General features: G+C 37.9%; 1 protein-coding gene and 1 long non-coding RNA gene across 3 annotated transcripts in view; one reads left to right on the top strand and one right to left on the bottom strand.

Annotated features, from left to right (window-relative positions):
- Window positions 1–18,292, top strand: part of LOC113652809 (cell migration-inducing and hyaluronan-binding protein) — a 125,780-nt gene that overhangs the window by 39,508 nt on the left and 67,980 nt on the right. For both annotated transcript variants that reach the window (XM_027162082.2, XM_047810303.1), the window contains exon 2: window positions 15,892–15,989. In XM_027162082.2, coding sequence (XP_027017883.1) covers window positions 15,938–15,989 — 52 coding nt within the window. In that variant the 5' untranslated portion in view covers window positions 15,892–15,937. The remainder of the gene's footprint in view (window positions 1–15,891; window positions 15,990–18,292) is intronic.
- LOC125140746 lies at window positions 8,717–11,870 on the bottom strand. Its single transcript, XR_007139978.1, has 3 exons — window positions 11,716–11,870; window positions 11,532–11,624; window positions 8,717–8,778 (listed from the first exon to the last, which is right to left on the bottom strand). It is a non-coding gene; the product is annotated as an uncharacterized LOC125140746 (long non-coding RNA).

Here is an 18,292-nt window from a genome sequence, read left to right as displayed (position 1 = left end):
ATTAATCAGTTTTTTTCTTACTCCAAATGTAAGCCATCAGCTAAGATTTATTAGCAGCATTATTAGCAACGAGGCTAATGAAACTACAAATGAAATGAAGATAAATAAAAAAAAAATCACCCATAATACTCAAGTAAGTCTGTATCGTTTTCAAAAGCATAAAAATTGTGGTTGCATAAATATTCACTCCCCTTACTGTGAAATCTCTGCATTAGTGCCAGTGTAACCAGTTGCCTTAATCAAAAGTCACAGAGTATTTTTATTGATATTGACATTGTATTGATTTGCTTGCACTTATTCCTGAAACATACCTAAACAAAGAGGATCATAAAGACCAAGAAGCTATCAAATAAAGTTCTGGTTCTGGTATCTTTTCCTCACCAAGCATTATCTGACTGTAGGAGAACATCCATCAAAAGTCAGTGACATGGATATGACGTGTACTAGTCAGAGAATTTGAATAGACTTCACCCGTGTGCCATATTATGGGTTATTATGTATAAATTCATGACATTCCCAATTAAGTCCATTTCCATTCCAGGTTGTAATAATACAAAACATGGACGAGGTCAAGGAGTTGAATACTTATGCAACACAATGTATCACTTCCTTCTTTATACCCTTCATACCACCGCTTTCCCTCTTCACTGGTGCATTCAGTCAATCATCCATCACACCTGACCCTGAAACATGTCCTTGTCGATGCTTTGACTACTTATCTTATTACAGTCTCTTCAACTTGCTTCACTGTAAAATGGATAATAGATCACGGATATCTGCTGTATTCTAACTTCATGAGGAGCAAGCCTGTCAAGTGTCAGTGGTAGATTAATGGCTAAGCTCCAAATTTCCATCTTCCACATGCACCAGGACAGCAAGTTAACCAACCATTTAATGCCCTGTATCAGACTTGTAAATGGGAGACAATTTGGAGAGAGGTGCTTGCATTAACGTCTGTCTCGTGTGGAGATGAGGTGAGCTTGTTGTAATGGTGGAGTTTGCTCGTTATCAGTGTTGTGTGTCAGGAGCGATTCATCAGGCGCTTACTCGAGTTTTTTGTTAGCGTGTCAAGCCGTGTTTGGACCCAGAGATTGAACAAAGAAAAGGCATCAAGGCACAAAAACATCCTGTTGTAGGTGCACTGTGCTTGTTTGTTCCCAGGTCTTTCGTTATGCACGACAAGATTTGGCGGTGATCCCTGAGTATTCAGAAACGACTCAATCAGTGCTTCATGTGCTAAATTCTTATTGGTGAATTTTTCCTGTGATTGCTTGCCCCTGCTACTGAATGTACATCACCGTTAATTTGATTGCAGACAGTCATAGCAGGCTGATTGCTCTGGCCTTGATTCTTTTACCAGCATACAAAGTGTGTATATGTATGCGCAGATCCTGTCACTTACTTTCAAAGCCTATATTCTTTGCATTCTTAAATATGAGACAGAAGCCAGGGGAGACAGGAGTTTAAAAATTGTTCCATCAGACAGTGATTTCCTCAGCGAGTGAGGATTCTTACTTACTGGTCCTTTATCCTGCTGAATTTAGGGCAGATCATTAGCATAACCTCATACGTTGGTACAGATCTGCACCTCAGGGGGAAAGCAACCTTCAGCCCCTGTTTAGTGTGATTTTACCCTGCTCTCATACACCTCTGTCATTGTTTGTAAGGCTCAACTATGTCTAAAGCATCACTAACCATGATAATTGTGTGGATGTTGGAGAAATATTTATAATATCAAAGTCATGCTGAGAGACAGGGAGAGATAGAGAGGGATGGAATTATCATCTCCAATTAAAACAAGTCAATTGTGATTGATGTGATATTCAAAACAGTGGACCAGTCATGATATTTATGATTCAGCAGCACTGATTTAACTTTTTAGACACCCTCCATGCAACTCTGTGCCTGGTCTGTGTAGGAGGTGAGGCTACATTTCTGACAGTCCTAGTGAAGGATGCGTGGACTCTGTCAGTTTGAATGAAGGAGACATGGCATTGCTTTCCTCTCTTTAAAACTGTTTAAAGCAAACCTGAATCACACTCTACTGCACACTATACTGCAATAAAAATATAGTCATGTTATAATCAAATCATTTTATATTGGGCAGACAAACACAATAATCTAATGCACTAATTAATATGCGATTAATCATTTGTGAAAAGGTGAAGATTGTTGACTCGTTTCTCTGCCATCTATCTATCTATCTATCTATCTATCTATCTATCTATCTATCTATCTATCTATCTATCTATCTATCTATCTATCTATCTATCTATCTAAAAAAATTTTTTTTTTATTGTTTTGGTGTTTTTCCTAATGCTTCTGTCATACAAGCATCCGAGTTCTTGCATGTGTGTCATGAATTCTTTTCAAATGCATTCATTAGTTGATCTTCTATGGAAGACTCTTGAAGAATGACCCGTGAGCTATGAGTCATTGTCACAAGTTAAAAAAAAACTCATTCATATGAAGTCACTGTTTTCTAGTTTGCTTTTGAGGATAATTTAAATCTGTGCATTGACCCAGTTATTAAAAAAAATCTTCTCATTTCTCAGGCCAACAACTTTAGGCTATTCTTACTAAAGTTCAATAAACCATATATGTATGGACTTTGAGGGTATGACATCATACACTAACTATGTGTTGAGTGTAATGTGATGTGAAAAATATCTTTTCTTTTATTAGTCATATAATAAGTACATTTCTAAAAAAAAATATTCTTACCATCCTAGCCAGGTTCTGTTTCTGTTATTCATTCTTTCCCTAATGACCGTGACATTCACGTCCCCACATAAGCCAAACTCTTTAAGAATGTGACAGTGACATCCAGGGTAGGATTCCATTGAGGTCTATTTTTCCTCTCTCGGTGTCTCTTGTCTCTCTTGCTAATGATTCAGATATTTTGATGTGGAGTGAGTAGAGACAAGATGCAAGTGTGTAAAACTGTATATAGGTTTAATTAGGGATAAATACAAGAATCATTCGAGTCAAAGCCGGGGTGGGGTGGGGTGGGGCACAGGTAGGCAAGAAAGGCATTAAACAAGTAAACATAAAGCAGACTAAAGAAGAACTAATACAAGGCAGGTGAATACATTTGTGAACAGACCAACAATAACATGACAGGGTGGAGACTGGAGCAAAACAGAAAGAAAGGCTTGTGGTATAAAACAAAAACACATAGAGAACCGAAGACAAATCCCATGACATGACGTGGGAACTTCCATTCTTTCTAAAGTCATGGTATTTCATGACATGCATCAACGCAGAATTTTAGATCTAAATCAAAAGAGACTGTACTGTATTGATGCTTTTATCATGTTGCACTAAATAGGAGCCCCATTGGTGCAGTACAGCGGGTGATCAGTCGCGCTCCAAAATGTCCAAAGGCAATTTCACTGACTTGCATCGGATGCCTGCGGACTGTCTTGTGGGGCAGGCTTGTAGTGCATGCAGCAGTATCTCGAGACAGTGACTTTCCTGTCAGCCCTGACACAACTGTGGAATTAGGAAAATAAAATAATGTTTTTCTTTCAGATCATAAGCGACTATGAGTAAAATTGTGTTAATTGGGCTATATAAGGTAGCTGAGGCATTGTTTTATGTACTGTTTACATGAGCCGAAAACTGGAATTACAGATCTACTGTACATAAAGCTTTTTTCCTTATGGTCCTGGCCAGGATATTTGACTTGATCTATTTTTTCCTAATAACCATGACATTTACATGCCCGTATAAGCTGAACACTTATGACTGCACGAGAAGCATCAAAGCTGGGATCCTCTGGCTTATTTGTTCTTTCTCTGATTCTATATCATTAAAGATTAAAGCATTAGAGCTCTGAAATTCATAGTGAATGAACAGAGTAGTAGAAATCTTAATATATTTATTTTATTGTGTTTACCGTGTTTGGCAGACTGCCTTATCCAAAGTGACTTCTGATCCTGATCTTGGTTCACTAGGTCATAGATTAAGTGTACTATCAGTCTTAAACTATGTGATCATTTGGTGGTTTAATTAATATTTGGTTTGTCATAGTTGGTTTAAACTTCTTTTACTGAAAAGTTGATCAATGAAATTCACCTCCTCACCTGTACACTCCGCTCAAACGGATTAAAATGTTGGCCAAATCCATTGTGCTCCTCTTATCATAGAGCTCTAGCTAGCTGAGCCGAGTCTCTGACCTAATTCAGCACAAATAAAATCGGAGTGTACCATCCAATATTCTTTATTTCTGTAATTATCATCGATAGTTAATGCAGCGTCTTTGGTTATGGTACAAAAGTTAGAACGGAATTTCTCAAAATAACGAAAACTACTAGACTCGACGAAGGGAAGCTAAACAGTTCAGTCAAAATGAGCAGAACAGTGCAGTTTATGATTTTCCTTTGATTTGTGACTTCTGTCAAAATGTATTATCAAGCCCTCTTACACCATTTTAATGGGATTTGCATCAATTACACGCACGTCTCAGTTTCAGCATTGCACATTCCCTGGTCTTAAATTTCAGTTGTGGTGTAAATTCAGACGACTCATTTGTGCATATTTTTGTTCTGAAATCGTCTTATGATTTCGGAACAGTGAGGTTTCATCCTTGCCTTTTACATTTCATCACTCTAATTTCTCATTCTTTCATCGTCTACTTTGAGGCTGAACTTTTACTGCTGAAGGGACTTTTTCATAATGAGGACCGTTTGCTGACAGTTTTCTCACAGCTCTCACTGGTTTCCATCTGCACGTTTCCTCACGGTGCCAGATTAAAGCTGGGAAGGTAGTTAAGAAAACCTTTCTTCCTCTCACAGATGCACCAATCCTCTATTCAGCAAAGAGGAAAGAGGTTACAAATCAGTTCTTGGGGGTGGCAGAAATAAAAGTATCTGAGTCTGACGGTGTTCTGCAAAGAATATAACACTGTGTGTGCTTGTGTGTGTATTCACAAGTGAGAAAGACAGAATGTCATGAACAAGAAGAATGCCTACATATACAGCATGTGTGTGATCAGGTGGGCTTTAGTGTAAGCCTTTGCATATGATGTTTGCCTTCAGGCTCTTGTGCATTTGTGTGTGTGTGTGTTTTGTGTGTGTGTGTGTGTGTGTGTGTGTGTGTGTGTGTGTGTGTGTGTGTGAAGGGTGAGTGATTCTGTTAAATGTACCTCTATGAGGTGAATCTGTGGGTTTTGTCAGGACAGTGCAGAATGTACACTATGTGGGAAAGTGGTTTTTTTTTTTGTGCAAACGCATCTGACTTTTTTCTTCCTTTCACCTTCTCCTTATCTAATTTCTGCCCACGTTGCAAAAAGCACATAGATCTTTTCAAGCAGAAGAAATAGCCAACAATAATTTTCTTTCACTAATTCTTTTTTTTCAAAGCTGGCTTTGAAAATGTTACAGGAGTTAAGCAATTTTATTTATTTGATCTCACTGTGAATCGTGTACAGGGATGTGACTCTGATGACTCGTAGAGTCAATGCCAATAAATAAATAAAAGCAGCAAGATGTGAAAACATTTGACTTAGATTTTAAAGATAGCGATACAAAAGAATTCATAATGTTAATTTATCACATACAGTGAATAAAATTACCACAATCAGACTCGGTTACACCTTTCATCTGTGCATACAGTATAATGCCGCTATTATGTAGAGATGCAGAGATCAGAACTGGGATCCCACAGGATCTGATCAGCAGAGAAAAGCACTGTTTATTAATGGGGGAGTGTGTACACCATGTCGAACACGTTTGGTGTAAATTGGGACATTGATTCTGTAATAGAAATTATTCATTTATTTCTATTTTTGGAAATAGGTCCAACAAAGAACATTAAGTGAAAGTGACGTGACATACTGCTAAGTACGGTGACCCATACTGAGAATTTGTTCTCTGCATTCTACCTATCCAAAGTGCACACACATAGCAGTGAACACACACACACCGTGAACACACACCCGGAGCAGTGGCCAGCCATTTACTGTATGCTGTCGTGGCCGGCCCGAGACTCGAACACACAACCTTAGGATTACGAGTCAGAATCTCTAACCATTAGGCCACGACTTGCCCATTAGAACATATTGTGAGCAAGTACATGCAAAACTAGCTGATGGACAGGATTTGTTCAAACTTTACATGGGACTGGTCAAACGTTCTCAGGGATCCGGTGGGATTGGTCGGGATTGTCTGTGGGAATTTTTGAGGTTGCTCAAACATTCTTTAGGATTATTTGGGATTGGTGAAGGTGTATGAGGGAGAGGATAGTGTTGGAAAAGTGTGTATTTAAAAGAGCATCGGAATCGTCAAATGTTATGTGAGAAAGGACAGGATTGGTGAAGAGAGCCTGCAGGAGTAGATGGGATTGACCAAGTGGATCTGTGGCAATGGCGGGGATTGCTCACACATTCTACAGGATCATCTGGGATTGATTCAAGTGTCTGTGGAAGCAGGAAGGATTGGTCAGGTGTTTGCAAGAGTTGATGGGATTGGTCAGGAAAATCTGCAGGAATAGGCAGAATTGGCCAAATTGGCTTCTGTGGGATGTGATGGAATTGGATTTCTGCAGGAGCGAAATGGAATTGGGCGAGTGGAATTGGGCAAGCTTTCTGTGGAAAAGGACAGGATTGTTCAACATTATCTGTGGGTGTGCGTGGGATTGGTCAGATTTTCTGGTTGATTGGTCCCCAGAATTCCCCAGAACTGAGTGGGAGGGAGATTAAAGAAGAAGTCATGCACATAACTCTATATACATTCTTTTTTTTGGCAGAGTTTTTAAAGGCTTATACTGTACCATATGTTGCATATAAACTACAATGAGACAAAGAAACGGTTTCAGTATTATTGTGAATTTCATGCGATCAGGATATTCATTGAATATTCATTGTATCAATTACAGGGCCACCTTTTACTGCGGTGTGAGGTTTAGAATTTGTACATCTGTATCATAAATACTGAAACCAGTGCTTTGACTTGATTCATTAAGTTTAAACCCTTAACTTTGCATGTAGATATGTAAATATATCAGATCTATCATCTATATGAAAGTAGAACTATATCACAAGACAGAGTTATAGCTATGTTAATAGTTATGTATTAATTTCTTTGTTTAGGTAGAGGGTTGGGATTTGGAGAATTATATTTATTAAGATGCCTGAAATAAAATGTGTCACTTTTTTGTGTGTTAATATATTAAGTCGTAAAGGGCAGCTCATGTCGCTTTGAGATGTGTATGGGTCCAGGTGTTCGTGAGCATAAAGGTGGTCTTCTACTCCGCCGTATATACATGCCACAGGCTGTTCTCACTGTCCATTGAACCCTGTCAAACTGTGATTGAAAAACCGTTTGAAATACTTGAAAAACTATAAACTTCAATAAAAAAGCTCAGCCTTTGGCATGTTCTTTTTAACTGGTTTTCTTTTTGTCATAGCCCACCTTTAAGTTAATTAAACTGATAATAAAGCTCGCAGCCTTGGCCCTTTTAGGAAAAGTGCTTTGTGATAAACACACTGCTACTTTCAAAGAGAACGAGGGATTGTGCTGCCGTTTTTCCTTTGTGACAGAGCTTGAAACTTATATCATTTTAAAATTTGGTGTTGTGCTTGCTGGCCTGACAAAGCTTCTCTTTAATCCACTAGCCCTGGCTCATATACTTATCTGCACAAGCGCCATCTGTTGCGTTTGGGATAAAAAAATATATTATTTTTGCTGGCTGGCCTGCTGCTCTGTACTTTATGAAGGATTCGAGGCAGCTTGTATAGCATTTAAAACAACCTGCTCCTTTTCTCCCTTTCCAGTACACCCTTTTGTTCCATAACATGCTGAAACACAAAAAGAGTGTAAACCAAAACGATGTAAGCAATGCCTGGAGTGGTCTCGGGTGTAAGTCAATCTGTGTAGGCACAATGTTTTGCCTCTGAGCTTTTTTTCAAGGTCTTATGAGTTCATTTATTAGCCTGCACACATTCTGCAGTTTTTCAACTTGCTTATCTCATATCTGAACTTTCCAAAGACTGTCAAAATCCTGTCTCTGTTCTTCATGGCTGATTGAGAAGGTATCTCAAGTATTTTCCACCTGGCTAACAGAGATGTTTGGAATCTTTACCGCTGAGATGTATTTCTTGTCTTGCTTACGTGTTAGGTGTCACATTTCGGCACTTGCTAGAACCTGGGTGAAAATATTTGCACATATATGATTATGATATATGATTATAGGGGCTTCACTGCTCTAATGGGAATTACAGAATTTCAGAGGAAACCTATTGGTTCTGATGTGCTTTAAAATTATGGTTCTGTAAACTGGTATTATTAACTCATTAGTTAGCGTTAAATTTCAACATAGAAACACCATAAGTCATATTAAGAAAATATCTAGCACTAGTATTAATTAATGTTTAATTGATGTATTAATCAGTCAAACATGCAAAATGCAGAAGATGCATAATAAGTTCTAATATTGACATTCTCTATTTAGAGTTAGCAACATTTAGTTAAGGGGGACACGGTGGCTTAGTGGTTAGCACGTTCGCCTCACACCCCCAGGGTTGGGGGTTCGATTCCTGCCTCCGCCTTGTGTGTGAGGACTTTGCATGTTCTCCCCGTGCCTCGGGGGTTTCCTCCGGGTACTCCGGTTTCCTCCCCGTTCCAAAGACATGCATGGTACGTTGATTGGCATCTCTGGAAAATTGTCCGTAGTGTGTGATTATGAGAGTGTGTGTGTGTGCCCTGCGATGGGTTGGCACTCCGTCCAGGGTGTATCCTGCCTTGATGCCTGAGATAGGCACAGGCTCCCCATGACCTGAGAGTTCGGATAAGTGTTAGAAAATGAATGAATGAATGAATGAATGAACATTTAGTTACATAACATGCTATAATGTAATTGTGGTAAATCTAAAACAATCGTTTAATACTTACACTTAGTTAATCTGATGCAAATACTTATAAAGCTTAATGATAATAATAATTATAAAGCTTTCCTAATGATCAGTAATGCAGTTAAAGGATAAAATTGTGAGCTGTTGTGCATCTCTCAAAAGAAACTGATTCATTTCATTAAAGTGGCTACATTCAATTTACAGCCGTTTTAATTTTTTAAAATGTGATAACAACTAGTTCTTGACAGCGTGATTTTAATTAATGTAAAGTTTAGGTTTAAGGAGTAGCTGACTGAATAACTGAAGGAAATCGCAAATCTTCTGCATCCTTCTTCAACAAAGTCAACAGAATATCAAGGACAATGTAAAGGATACGGATTAACTGCTTTTTAGAGGATTTGTATTGGAAGATGTCCAGCTTCTCATCTAGAGATTAAGTAGCAGTTATAAAATCCGACCTTTGTAGATGCTGAAAGTTGAAGGTGATAGGACGCGCTGTGTTAGCAGTGCAAGTTCAATCCCAAAGCTCTGTCAGCACTCCTCTATGTTCTGTTCTTGGCTCAGATCAGCTGTATATAAAAATAGCTATAAAAATAGCTGTTCTCACAACAGCAGTGTCCGAGGGCTCTGGTTCCTCAGTGGCCTCAGGAGGACATCTTCCTCTATCTTCATTCTGAACCCAGAATCATTGCTTGTGGGCACAGGCTTTATAGATTCAGCTTTCTCAGATACCATAAGGTACAAAAGACCACTACACACATAACAGTGTAGACTACCATCTCAAAATCAACAGGCAAATCTAAAGTTTAAACTGGACTCCAGAACCTTAATTATAGAAAGCAGTTGTCAGCCTAATGCTAGACAGTTTTCTAGCTAATATTAATAGCTATTTATTGTCAGACAGCTACTGCTATTTGGAGCTAATATTAGTCCAGCAGAGTGCTTACAGTAGGTGGCTGTCTCAGCTAATATTACAGGAAGCCTATATTTCATGCTAGTCTATAGATCAAAATAAAGGCTAGTTTGGCAAAAGGAGGAGTGTGTTCATATTGGCTGAAAGTAATGCTGAAAACAAAACAGACGGAGTGGCATCTAAAACGAATGATTGGCATTGTTATAGGGGATTTTTGCGGCTAGAAGTGTATTATCCTCATTCTTGCATCCTGGAATAATAAAACGTCATGCTAGTTTTAGTGCTAGCTTTCGAGTTCTAATAAAATTTTCTGGTAGGCCGCTCAGACTTTATGACCCTGCTGCAGACCTCAGAGTCTTGAGCAATAAACAGGAGGCTAAAGCAAAAGATTTTTTATGCCGTGTGTGTGTTTGAAATGGACATTTTCTGAGCTGCCGTTCTTGGCATGAAGTCATCTGGAAGCAGTTAAGATTGCATGTTTTGCACTGTTCTGATGCATCAGCAACTTTCTGCATGGCTGCTTTCATTTTTGACATATGGAACATTCCAGAAGCTCCTGTTTTTCTTCCACACCCCTTTGCTGGATTCCCTGTGTTGTGGGAAGTGGGTTAATCTGCCGAGCCCTTCGCTCTTTATAGATTTTCCTAATGACACGTTTTAGTCTCGCTCTGTAGTTATATATTAATGAAGTCGTGTATCTGGAATGTCTCCAACATGGTGGCTGTTTATTCTGTCATGTCAGCTGCAGTGATTGAGATCAGAGAAGGAACTGAACACAGAAGCGCAGGATAAGGAAAGGATAAAAAAAAAATGTTCCTTCCCATGAGCTGACGTCCTAGTGGAAGCGTTGTGGCTTCATATGCTTTTAAAGGTCCTCTGGGTTAAGAAAAGTTCTTTATAATTGCTGGTTAAAGGCCTATAAAACAGAATTGTTTGCTTAAAATATACTCTTCCGATGTAAAAGGAAAGCATTGCAGAACCAGAAGATCATCTTAAATTGGAGAGACTTGTATAATCCATTTTCTGCTGTTTAAAGTCATTTTCTTGAAGAAATATTTCAGATTAAATATGAAAGAACATTGAAATGAGTACAGACAGGGCCTTTTAAGTGTGTGAAGACTTCTAAATAATTCCAAGGTAATAGAAAACTGTGAGGTAACAACACAAGGGTGACCATTTAGGGTAAATTCATGACTGTGGTGTCATTTACTGTAGTTCTTGTAATTCTTACACATTAAGCAGTAGTTTTTTCAGCATGCATACCAAAAATGTGTTAACCTGTGTTCAGGGACAGTTTCGTCTTTTGCAAGGATTTTTTTTTGTTGTTAAATTCAATTTGGTAATATAGAAGTGTTGGTCAAAAGATAATTAGCATCCATGCTAATGGAATGAAGCCTGTCATTTCTTTCAAATGAGTTCTTAATAATTCATACATTACTTTTAGTCTGTACTTTGGGTGACCTGCTTAGTCGATTTTAGATCATGAACAAAGCAATAATTTAGAGAAATTACTTGTTTAAAATCCACAAGTATTATTGCAGAACAGAAAATAAAGAATATAGTCCCTTTTGTCAAATTTTTATACAACCAGCAAGACAAAATGAGCTTTAAGAGTCTTATGACAATACTTTGCTTTGATTTGCTACATAAAATTATTGGTAATTTTACTGATAACCTTGTATTGCTTTATTGAGAAATTGAATGGGATTTGAAATGTATTTGAATCCACAGGATGCACTTAAGATCGTCTGTTTGTGTACTCACAGATGTTGATAGAGCAGGGTGAGCTTTAAAGGAAGGATGTGGAAATGGCCTATCAGGCTGGATAGTGGAGCGCACTGCAGGTCAATGGCTTCGCTGAAAAGATAGTCAGCCATGTCAGAGATATTCAGCTTAAAGAGTGATAGCATTGCAAAGCCAAATCCCATGAGGCAGGCCGTTATCTCACCACTTCTGCTCCTCTTGGGGTGACGTATTGCTCAGGCAGAGTGAATTCCGGGCCTGCCGAATTCACACAGAGTTGTCTGTGTGAATAGAGATATACAACAATATGAACGTGACATTACTAGGTGAATTGCATCTCGAATTTAGCTAGCTAATTTAAAGAAATGGTTTAAATGCTTGCAGTCAATCAGCCGAGGCATGCCTGAAGTTTGTTTTTTTAGCTTTGCACTAGAGGCATGCATATTTTGTCCCCGAGTGTGACACATGTACCCTGCGACAGAATCCTTTCAATCATTTGCTAATGCTAAATCACATGACATCTGAACACATTTGGAAGTAAGCCCTAACTGCCCCCTTCCACATTCATGAAGCTCATGATTGGCCAGTGTCGCTTCAATTGACGAGAGGAGACTAATGACATCCCTTCCATCAAGACAGCATGGACAATTTTGCTCTCTTGGACTCTATGGCATCATCCGGATTTCAATCTACAATCATTCGTGATGAGGATGAACACTCTTCTGTTACAGCACTCAGAAGCCCTCTTCTAAATGACTTGCAATGTAAAATTCCATTTGCAGACTTTGGGCCAAACTATCTACAGTATATGTTTCCAGGGAGGAGAGATTATGGCTGTTACCACTTTTAGTTCTTCAACATCATTTTGTCAGTATTTTAGTCGCACAGCATCAGGTACCACATATAGTTCATTTTTTAGATTCATTCAATTCAGCTTATTTGTATAGCACTTTATATATTTGATAATGTCTCAAAGCAGCTTTACAGAAGTTTAGAAACAGAATAAATTTTTTAAATAATTATGCAACCAAGAGATCCTGAGGAGGACTAATAAACCGATACGGGTTAAAGTGAGTTTGATTTAATTCAATTCAAATTCAGTATAAAAACTGAATGAGGCTAATTTATTTAACCAGAGAAATAACTCTCAGTCACTAAACATTTTGGTAGAAAAACTTCACTCAAAAGTAATTACTTTGTAAGCATGAAGAGTCAGCCCTTCATCTTCAGTAGCTGCTTTATCCTGGTTAGGAATGTGGTAGATCCGAAGAGTGTCCCAGAAACAGTGTGTACAAGGTGGGAATACATTCTCGACAGGACGCAACGCATGCATACATTTTCAAACCTAGGGGCAATTCAAAGTCCACCAAAAACAATTCAACACTTTTTGTGAAGTGTGAGTACAACAGAGTACCCAGAGGAAAATGTGGCAGAATTACTTTTCTTTTAAAAGTGTATTATCTTTGATCATGCTTGTTGAAAATCAGGATATACTGCATTGTATAATGCTATAGTTCTCAAAATTAGTCCTGTCAAGTTATAATAAAGCCCAATAATAAACACACTAAGAATCCAGAATGCAGGTCAGTCAGCCTGTCCCATTGGGAAACTCCCAATTACTGGCTCATGGCCATCGATTTTTGTGAGGATCAAACAAAAAACATTGAAGTACCCATAAACCATCTTGTTATTAATGTTGTTACTACCATGTCACTATTCTGTATGCAAATTAGTGTCACTACTGATGGGTGTGTCAGAAACCTTGTCTTGACACACTGCTGAAACAAATGGGCTACAAATCAGCATATACTACTCTTTTGCTTCTGCACTTTTGATTTGCTGAATAAAAATGGTCTTACTGCAGTATGTGTGTGTCCTCTGCAGGTAATTGACTCAGGGGAAATCAGTCTGTGCATTAGCAAGCCTAACAAAGGGATTTTCTTTCAATCTTCATGCTTTTCTGCAGTCGTAAATGAGCCTGGCCACAAGCTCAACCATCTGATGGGGATTTTCTTTATATTTAAACAACACGTGATCAAGGAGTGTGAGTTGTATCATCAGTAGTTAGTGTGCATAACTGTAGGGCAAAATCTTATCATTCATTTATCATCCATTTATGCAAAGCAACTACTGCAAACTTAAATGTAAATGTACATTCTAATACTGTCTACACTTTGACAAGTACAATCTAAGCTGTTGTGTGTGTGTGTGTGTGTGTGTGTGTGTGTGTGTGTGTGTGTGTGTGTGTGTGTGTGTGTGTGTGTGTGTGTGAAAGATGGAGAGAGAAAGAAAAATGACAGAGAAGAACTTTTGATGTGTGGAATTTGCTGCAGTGCTGTATCCGGTGATTGTTGGTTTATCTGCCCTAAACTTTGTCTTCATTTCTGTGCCCTGCAGCTCTGATCTGATTGTGAGAGAGACATGGTTTGTGTGACATGAGCTGGTCATCAGCTGCCCTCTGGGAAGAAATCCGCCTTCAACTGCTGGGTTCTGCTTCTCCAAAAAAAAAAACCAAAAAAAAACAAATAAACTATACAGCCTCCTAAGCCTCCAGTCTCCACTTACTGATACTTGCACATAAGAAATATAGAAACTCAAATATAGTTACTCTGTTATATGTATATGTGTATATACACAGGGTGGGTCAAAGACCGCATTGATAAACTTTTGGAAAGCTCTGTGAATATACACACCAGTAAATAGAAGACTGACTATGAGCACCTGCACATGTGTTATAATATAATAATGCCTCCAATAATATGTTTTACAAAAATATGTGACACTATCGCACGTTTCAGCTTACACAGCTGATCGTTCTGATCAACAAGGCAGTATCTTGCTTCCTACCAGGTCTATTAAGGTTCTCTTGTACTCAGCATTCTCAAACAGCAAATCCATAAGATAAGATTTGAGAAGTTTTGTAACTATGCACACTGATACCCACTAGTAGAAGTGTGTGCAAGTTTTTCCCCTCCTATTCCCACCCACTCCTGAAGGAATCGTAACCATTTCCTTCCACTATTGGAGAAAAGTTATCACAGCTGATAAATGAATGAAAGCAGTAATCAGCTTCACACCTATTCACCACATATTAAAACTGGCCATTTCTACATCGTCACTGATGTTCCAGTGCACACTTCTAAAGTGTAGATCTCTTAAATCTTGCCTTGAAGCTTGTCTTATATTTCGGATGTGGTTTATTCTGATAAAAGTACAAAATCTGTGCATTTTGCAATTCTCAGTTGTTAAGCAGACTGATGGATGCAATGACTTGCATGTACCAAGAGTTCAAGACCTTAGTTGAGACCTTATTTAAGCTGTCTTCTTAAATAGTACATCCACATTTCAAATAACAAGACTGAGCTAACAGCTAGCATGAATCTCGCAACTGTAGCATATTGTTAGCTTCTTAAGAACAATGATTTCTCCCACATTTTCTTAGAAGATGTTTTGCCTCAAACAGTCAATTCTCACTTATAAAGAAAACACTCAAGGTAATACAAGCCCTGCTGTTAAAATTGCTCAGCATCCACTTAAATTTGTATAGCTACCATGATAAATTGTCAAATGTAAACATGTATACCAGACCTGCTTATGCAAAACAAGACGTTGTTTTAAAGCATCTCAGTATGTGGATTTTGTGGAAATTTTGTATTGTATCAGTGTGTTCAACAGGCTTTTGTGACATCATTTGGTCCACAGACACCACTTTTGGTCCACAGACACGCAAATGCATTTAAACAAATTTCATAATTATGGACTTTTAAAACGGCAATAGATATTAAAATGTATAAGCACCCAAAATCAGATTAATCCTAATAAGCTGAAAGGCAGACACATTTTGTGCACTGAAACATCAGTGACGATGTAGGAATGGGCATTTTTAATGCCCATTTCTGTCTGCCAAAATGTGTTGTATTAGGCCAGTGTAGCTAAACAGGAAGCTGAACTATAACTTTATTAGCAGTAACAGAATGGCAGGCTGCATCTGCTTCACGTAGTGTCTATATCTACGTCCTTGTGTGTGTTATGTAACTCTTTACATAACCATAGTTAAACAAATGCATTTCTCTTACTCACCTGTCTGTCAGGTTATTGTTATTTGTTATTTGATAAGTTCTTTGATCGATGTTTGCATGTATCCATTTACAGTATGTAGATATTGGTTATGTGTGTACATAAGATCACAGATAGATATATGTTTGTCATGTTGTGTTATCTCCTTATTCAAATAACTCAAAAAGTAAAACATATTTTGATCTGAATCTGATTCCACACCTTTCACACAGGGACACACACCCAAACCAGCAAACACTCACTGTGTACTAACTCAGCCTGCTTGGTGTGGCCTGGACTGATTTATTGATGTCTCTTTCTGCAGGTGCCTTGAAACTTCGTCTGGCCAAACTCCACTGACAGCGTGAAAAATGAAGATCTGTCTTGTACTACTCGGAGCTTTTCTGCCCATTATGCAGGCTGGTACGTCCCCTGTTTCTTTCTAAGTTTTTCTCTCTCTGTCTCTCTCTCTCTCTCTCTCTCTCTCTCTGTCTCTCTCTCTCTTTCTGTCTCTGAATCATACCATTACTGCCATATGCTACTTTAGTTGTGTACATTTGTGTTCAACTACTTCTATATTTTTTTTTAGTCTATCGTGTGCCAGAGCATGGCAGGATTAAAAACAATGCCCCGTATTTGTGCCAAGACCTTATGTGCCTTAAGTATTCTCTCCTTGAATTTATTTTTTACAACCAAGGGAAGGGAACTGTGCTTAACTGGCATATAATGTTATGAATTTGCACAAAATAATTATAATGTTGAAATATGGAGAAAAGTTAGTTAAGTCAATAAGTCAATTAAAAAATATAAAAAGTATAAAGTAAAAAAGTAAAAAAAAAAAGGTTTGTGAATGCAAAAATTAACCTGTGTGTAAAGTAAAACATGATTATTGTATAGATAATCCTTGATACAAGAAGGACCTGGAATTTGTTAGGAAAAGTACTTAAACATATGTAGGGACACCTATTTTAAGTTAAAATGAGAACACACATAATGCAGGACACAAAAAAGGATTCAGTGATTCAGGAGGATTACTGTTTGGTATATACAGTATATCTGTAACAACAGCTGTGATAGAAGTTCTGGCTAAAATCCCAGTTTTATATTCAATTACTTGTTCTAATTTGGCAATAGTAGCAGCTTACACACGGATTTGTGTGAATAATGGATATTCTACATAAAAGGATTAAAAAACAAGTAACGTGTTTTTGGTGTTATTTTGATATTTTCTGTGACGAGACATTTCATTTTTGGAAGGAGTCTCCAGTCTCAGCTCTTTGTACCAGTCAGTGATAAAGCTGTAGTTTTCCAGCATAGGAGTCATCAAGACATCTGAAATATTTTTTACTAAATAATAAATGTCAGTGTTTGCAATTTGCTGTGGAATATGAGGACTAAAACACCTCGGGGTGTCATTCTCCCATCATTGAATCCCAGGCACAAAATTCTAGAATGAATCCTGATGTTGATAATTCTCCAATAACAGTACACCCCCAGAGTGTTTTATAGTTTAAATATTGGATGGTAAATAGAAGAGTCTTCCAGTGAAAGCAGCCATTTGTGATTCCAAACCTCTTGCCCATTTTAAAACTAATCCGGCTGAAAAAACAAATTTTTACAGTAATGGAAAAAGTCCAGTAATTCCAACGAACCATTCACAGCTTTACAGAGTTTAATTAGTCTCTGTGGGCTAACTTTGTTAGCTCCCTAAAACATGCAAGTCTGAGCATTTGTCTTAATTATCTGCTGAGAAATCTGCTAGAGTTCAGTATTTCCGCTGAGTACTAGAACTTTTTACGCAACTATGCATTAACTACGTAATATACAGAAGCTTCCGAAATGACCAAATTGCCATGAAAGAGCAACAGAGAAAGGAATTTTGAATAAGCTCATCATTTATCCACTTGTTACCTTGTGGTCCAGTTTTTTTATGGACGTTCAAGGTCAAACTCACGCTTTTCATATTTATAGAGATATAAACATACTATTTCCTTTCTTTCAGCCACTTTATTGTAATTGCAAACAGAACTCAGCACTGGAACATTTGCTCGCTCGCAGTAATTACGACCATTTTTCCTCCGCCATGCAGAAATGATTCTTCATCTTTTTTTATTGAATAGTAGAGAAATTGAATGCATCAAAATGCCTTTGTTTCTTTTTTTTTCATGGTTACTTTTATGCATGTGAGAAAGATGCTAAGGTTTCATGTAATTGACCAAATGCATAAATGGATTTTTTAAAGATATAGAAGCAGGATGATTCTGTCTGGTTTGCTGTAATCACAGCAGTGCTCGTGTCTGCTTTTAAGAAAGATGTCCTTCCCACAGAACATCAGTCCATAAAGAATAACATCTCACAGAGTTTGATGGAGGTTTATAGTGAGTGGGTTGCTTTTGAATAAGTTGAGTGAAAATAGTATAGCCAATTCAGGGTATCCATAAAGGCATTTTGGCTTGAGATCAAACCATGGATATAAGACAGTAAGTCAGCTTTTATTATTCGACCCATCTAGAAGTGTTCATCAACTTTGACAACCTTTGTTTTAATCACATTTTTTAAGTGATCAAAAACATATACAGTAGGAACATGTTACTGACAGGTATATCTGTGAATATGTTGCTTTGAGCCCGAAGTTTCACCTGTCAAGACCACATTTGTTGTTGAAAAGAATAAGCATGAAATCCAGAGAGCTGTCTATTTGGGAAAAAAAAGCAAGCCATCTCACC

Source organism: Tachysurus fulvidraco, chromosome 2, assembly GCF_022655615.1.
Source record: "Tachysurus fulvidraco isolate hzauxx_2018 chromosome 2, HZAU_PFXX_2.0, whole genome shotgun sequence".
NCBI lineage: Eukaryota > Metazoa > Chordata > Actinopteri > Siluriformes > Bagridae > Tachysurus > Tachysurus fulvidraco.
The sequence above is the reverse complement of the archived record's forward strand: the minus strand, read 5'-3'. Positions and strand labels throughout refer to the sequence as shown.